General features: G+C 36.2%; 1 protein-coding gene across 1 annotated transcript in view; it reads right to left on the reverse strand.

Annotated features, from left to right (window-relative positions):
- Nucleotides 1–5,256: 5,256 nt before the first annotated feature.
- det1 (DET1 partner of COP1 E3 ubiquitin ligase) overlaps nucleotides 5,257–5,992 on the reverse strand; it is a 7,503-nt gene continuing 6,767 nt past the window's right edge. The window contains exon 9 of the mRNA XM_007553202.2: nucleotides 5,257–5,843. Coding sequence (XP_007553264.1) covers nucleotides 5,654–5,843 — 190 coding nt within the window. The 3' untranslated portion in view covers nucleotides 5,257–5,653. The remainder of the gene's footprint in view (nucleotides 5,844–5,992) is intronic.

The following is a 5,992-nucleotide window of genomic DNA, read 5'->3' on the forward strand; positions in this document are numbered from 1 at the left end:
TATATATATATATATATATATAATTTAGGTGTGCAGCGATGTATTGGTGCCGATTTCCTTAATTTTGGGAAATCTATAATTGGCCGATACTTGCATGCCAAGCCGATCAGATTCACCTCAGCAAAGCTCTAAATATCTTCTCCTCTCTTCTGCTCTGCAGTGAGAGAGGTTTGACAACTCTGCGACTTTCTTGCTACATGTAGCAACATTTCAGTAAAAAAAACTAATTGGTATCGGGCAGACTCAGAATCGGCAGGTCAGGATTTTTAAAGATCGGTAACCAGCCATTATTAAAATGTAGGCTTTTGTTCCTCTCAGTCGGTCATACACTGTAAAAACACTAAATGTATTTTTGGTCTAGTTTCTCTGTACACTTGAAATACAAGAAAACTAACTTGTTTATTTGTTGTTGCATGAAATCAAAGTCTTGTAAAGCTGATTCTGAAAACTCACATAGTTTCCAACCAGATGATAACATAAATAATAATAATCAATCAGTTTGATCAGATCAGTATTTTCAGCTGAGTTGATCTGACTCCACTGACTTGAATTCATCTGATTATTTTGTGCAGAAATACAGAAAAAATTAGTTGTTTTAAGGGTGAAAATCTTTTTCTTTCAATAAGCTGAACCCTGCAACCTCTCCCTGCTGGAACATCATCTGGATGAAAAGAGTTTATATTTATAAACCATTTATTTTATGATCCAGTCAACATCTCTCTAAGGTCTTCTCTGGCTTTAAAGGAGAGGAATTAGATTTGGACTTTAGGTTTATGGTGTTGCTCCAGGAAATACTAATTATTTTAGAATCTCTTCAGTTTATTTTTTATTTTTATTTTTAACCTCTCACAGTCAATACGCCTTGAACTATTTATTCCCCTTTGAGAATAAGCAAGTGAAATGTCATCATGGAAAGGGCAGAAACTCAAGAAAAAAGGCGATACCTCGCAGTTATTCCTGTGAAGCTAAAAGAAAAACAGCCCAGCCTGCGGTTCAGGGTCAGTTCTGCTGCGACAGCTTGGAGAAATGTGTGTGTGGTTCGAGGCGTTTCTGCGAGGGACGCTGGAACAGGAAACACTCAGGATTCTGGACGCCTTTTTTTTTTTTTTGCGTGCGCTGTTGCCAAGACAACAGCAATTAGAAAGCAGAGAGCGGTTATGTTGCCATGGCAGCGAAGGTCAGGGAGAAGGCTCCGAGTTTTACCTGGTTCTCAGGAATGAGACGGATACAGGAGCGTCTTTTGTTTCGTTTTTTATTATTTTTATCTGGAGCGGTTTGTTTTCTGTCCTGTTCAAGAGAGTTTGGCTTGAACTTTAACCCCACAAGGTCCCGAATGAGATCACGAAAATCTATACATGTGTAGAGACGGTGGAGCAACAGAAAATAATGTCAAGTGGAAAAAAGAAGCTAAATTACGATGGTGAATTGGGTTCATTGTACATAGAAAAAAGGATAAGTAAATTTATGCCAAACTAATGATTTTTTTAACCTCAGAAAAAGCAAGGACATTTCTGATCTCCAAAAGTTGAAAAGTTTTTTACTGCCTAGCTAAATATTTAGTTAGCAAGCTAAATATTTAGATATTTAGCTAGCGGGCTAAATATTCAGTTTTCGAATTAAACAGTTAAATATTTAGTTAGCAGGGCAAACTTCTAGTTTATAAACTCAACAGTTAGCTAAATATCCTTATAAACTATTTATCTTCAAACTAAGTATTTGATTTGTAAACCCACAGTGTCTTGAATGCCAGTTTGACACTAATAAGCATTTAGCTAACAAGTAAGTTAAATATTTTACTTGCGAGCTAACCATGCAGTTAGCAACCTAAATACTTACCTTAATTCTAAATATTTAGCTGTAGGATAAACATCTAGTTAATCAACTAGACATTTAGCTAAATAATTTGATTACAAACTATTTAGTTCCAATCTAAATGTTTAGTTTACAGAGCGAACATTTAGATAAGAAGCTAAATATTTTACTTGCTAGCTAAAATCTTTATTAGCAAGCTAACTGTTTTGCTAACTAGCTAAATATCCAATTTAAGCCTGTATATTTAGCTAGTAGATTAAATAATTAGTTTACAAACTAAACAGTTAGCTAAATAATATGCTTACAAACTATAGGTACAAACTAAATGTAGTTAGCAGGCTAAACAATAGCTAAATAACTGGCTTAGAAATAATTTAGCTCCAAACTAAATATTTATCCAGCAGATGGTCAGCCTCTCAAAACTAATGCAGGCTAGTACACTGTAAAAACATTTTGTATGTTTAACAGTGATAAACAGTCAAATTGACAGGAAACATCTGTTAACTATTAACAATTTAAAGCTGTTGATTAACTGGTGAAAACAGTCATTTATATATTTTACACTTGTACATTAATTTTATAGGTTGTTTTTATGTTGATTTTAGAAAAAAATATTATTTTCCTTAAGTTAAAACATTTTTACAGTAAAACATCGACTCCAGCAGCAATTTGATTCAACAAAATCAAGATTGATTTTGTTGATTTTGCAATGAAAGAAAAATATGTTTTACCCATAAATTTACAGTGGAATTTTGCCAACCACATTTTACTGTAAAATGTTCTTTTTTTACAGTGTAAATGATGCTGATTTTTCTGTAAAGAACCTCTGAAGTCTCAACAGATGGCGATGCATAAAATGACGAAAATTATGGACGACCCCGACCATCCTTTTCATGGGACTGTGTTGGGAAAACAGAGTGTCTTCATTCAGAGGCATCTTCAGGCAGTACAGACTGCTACGAGAGATCCATCCATCCATCCATTTTCTATACACCCTCATCCCTTAGTGGGGTCGGGAGGGTTGCTGGTGCCTATCTCCAGCTAATGAGAGGTGGGGTCACCCTGGACAGGTAGCCAGTCTGTCGCAGGCTATGAGAGATCTTTCCTGCCAATAGCCATCAGCATCTGCAATAACTCTTTGAAGAATTTGAGTTAATGAGTTACAACAACATTTACTTTCCCTTTGGGATCAATAAAGTATGTTTGAATCTGAAAACAAATGATTTTCACTGAGAAAACTCCAGTTTCTGGCGCTCCTGCATCTCTTATATGTGACCTGTTTGCTGTGTGTCCTCCCGCCATGCCAGTTTCCCATAATTAGTTGATTATCACAGCTTGTTGTCACACAAACACACTGTAATGACATAACATGGCCTCTTTTAGTCCTTCATCTGCATTTACTCTGCAGTAAACGCTTTGCTTCAGTCAGTCGGACACACAAACGTGAATCGGCTGTTCTGTGTAACCAGAGGCAGCAGAACACTTAATCCCCTCCGCACCTGCTTTCCACCTCTGCAGCTGGCCGGACGGCTGCACCTCTCGGCTCCTCTCGGCCCCTCGTGTGTTTATTATACATGTCTGCGCAGCTCCGGGGTCTCTGCTGCTGCTGTGACCATTTGCATATTTGCAGATTTCTATCCATGCCGACGTGTGATTAATGATACATTTGAGCTAAGCAGGTGGAGAACAGATGGATGTAGTAAAGAACAGAAGTGTTAAGATCCCATACGCTGCAGAACAGTCAGCAGGGATCGGCGTCAGGGTCACAGCCAGCGACACCTAAAATCGGTTTTTAGCTCTCTGTGTGTGTATGAGCGCGGTTTTTAAAGATACACATTCAAAAATATTTCTGTTAGTTTATAAATCAACAAAATACATTAAAGATCAGCTGTTGTTGGATCAACCTTCCAGAACCTCTCAGGTCTTCTGGTTCTGGGGAAGCAGAATCAGAAACATGGAGAAGCAGCATTCAGCTTCTGTGCACCAAAAATCTGGAGCAAACTTCCAGAAAACTGAAAAACAGCAGTTAACCTGAGTTAATTTACATCTGGACTAAAACCTGCCTGGTCAGAGTTGCTTTTGAAACATAATAAATGAAACATTGACCAACATTTTGATGTGTAACAATGATTTTCTGTTATGTTGTTCTGTTTTGTTCTGTTTCACAATTGACAATTTGATGTGTTTATGGGGTTTTTATGTTTTCACAGAGTAAATCACTTCCAACTGCTTCGTTGTTGAAATATGCTGCACAAATAGTGCACAAAAATCCGTGTAGGACGACGAAGTCCTAGCGCAAAAATTTGCGTGATAGGTGGACAGAGCCTGGCGCTGCAAGTTTGGAGACCTTGTCCCGTTAGGCGACGGGGCCTGGATAATACCTGGATAATACCTGGATAATACCTGTGTTAAACGGACGGCGGAGTCCGGCGACGACAGGCGCTTAAATTCCCTAACAAAAGTATGTTTTTAACTTTTTCTATTCTTTTCTCTTTCTTACTCTTTATTCAATGTCACATGCTGTTTTTATTTTGTTTTTTAATTATGTAAAGCACCTTGAAATGCCTTGCTGCTGAAATGTGCTATGCAAATAAAATTTGATTGATTGATTGATTGCACAAATAAACTTGATTGATTAAATTATCTTAATCTTATTGGAAGATTTTAATTAATATTTTTCCATAAGGTTCAGCAATAAAGTTTGTACGAAAGGCTTTATTGTTAGATGTTTTTGTTTCTCTGTGGTACTTGACAAAATGTAATGTCTGTTACTGGTTGAAATGTGCTACACAAATAAACTTGATTGATATAACTTGATTGAAAATTAACAGCAATAATTTGTTATTTAGTCTATCAAGAGTGAAGAAATGTCATTTTCATCATGTTATAAATCTGTTTATAAACAGCAGACTCAAACTAAATACTTAATTATCAAGCTAAACATTTAGTTTGAAGCTTACATTTTCATTAGCACACTAAATATTTTGTTGCTAAATAGTTAGCAAACTAAACATTTAGGTTTGAAGCTAAGTATTTAGCTAGCAAACGAAATATTTAGTTTACAAATTAAACATTTAATTTGCTAGAAAATATCACGTCAAACTCCAAATATTTAGTTAGCATGCTAAACATTGGCTTCAAACTAAATATTTAGTGTAGATCCAAATATTTGGTTTAAAATACTTAATTTTAGCAAACAAAATATTCAGCTTTGAAACTGTGATCTTTAAAAAACTCTTTTTCTCTTTATACAGACAAAATAACAAAAATTATTGCTGTTAATTTTTGACAGTGTAAAATGTGTGTGTGTGTGTGTGTGTGTGTGTTTCAATGTAAGCTAGATGCATGATGGGAAAAAAACTAAAACTAAACAGATTTATCTTCCAATTCTCCAAAACAGGTGAACATTTATGATTCTTTAGAGAAGAAAAAGTCAAACCTCCTTGGTGATAAAAACTTAAAAATCAAATTAATTTTATTGGCTGTAGGATATGTAGAGTTCAACATTAAAAAGTAAAACAATAAAAAAAATTAAAAAAAACCAGGAAACGAGAAAGAAACAGGGGAAGCAGAGAAGGAAAGAGGGATCCTAAGGAATCTGGAAAAGTATGGAAGTATTTTAAAGTCTGGAAAAAAAAAAAATCTAAAGTTCTTTATCCAACATCATCCGTCCATCTGCCCATTTTTCTTTTTTGGTTTCATATTGAAATCCAGCTGTGAGAACATCTCCTCTGAGTTTTTATGTCTAGACTTTAAAATCCAGTGAAAACTCGAGTCTGGACGTTTGCAAACAAAAATGTCCAGGATCCCTGAGTGAGGAGCGGAGGACGACTCTCCTCCGTCACGCGGAGACGTGTCTCATGTGGAAGTTGACCACGTACTCCGCGTTGGTCCGCTGAACGGAGATGGCGAACGGTTCGAAGGGATGGAAGGTGAAGGCGACCAGGCGCCGCACGGCGTGGTTAACGGGTCGACCCAGAAGGCCCGCCTGGATCTTAAACTTCAGCAGCCCGGCATCACGGGCGTAAAACCTGCAGAGGCAGAGTGGCTCTGTTAAACTGCTGCATCCAGCCATGTCTTTTTATTTATTTATATTAATTTATTTTAATTAATTTTCCTTAAATGGAAAAAAAACAGTATTTATATATGATCACATTTGTTATTTTTTATTTAATAGATT

The sequence above is a fragment of the Poecilia formosa genome, unplaced genomic scaffold (assembly GCF_000485575.1).
Source record: "Poecilia formosa unplaced genomic scaffold, Poecilia_formosa-5.1.2 Scaffold55, whole genome shotgun sequence".
Taxonomy (NCBI): Eukaryota; Metazoa; Chordata; class Actinopteri; order Cyprinodontiformes; family Poeciliidae; genus Poecilia; species Poecilia formosa.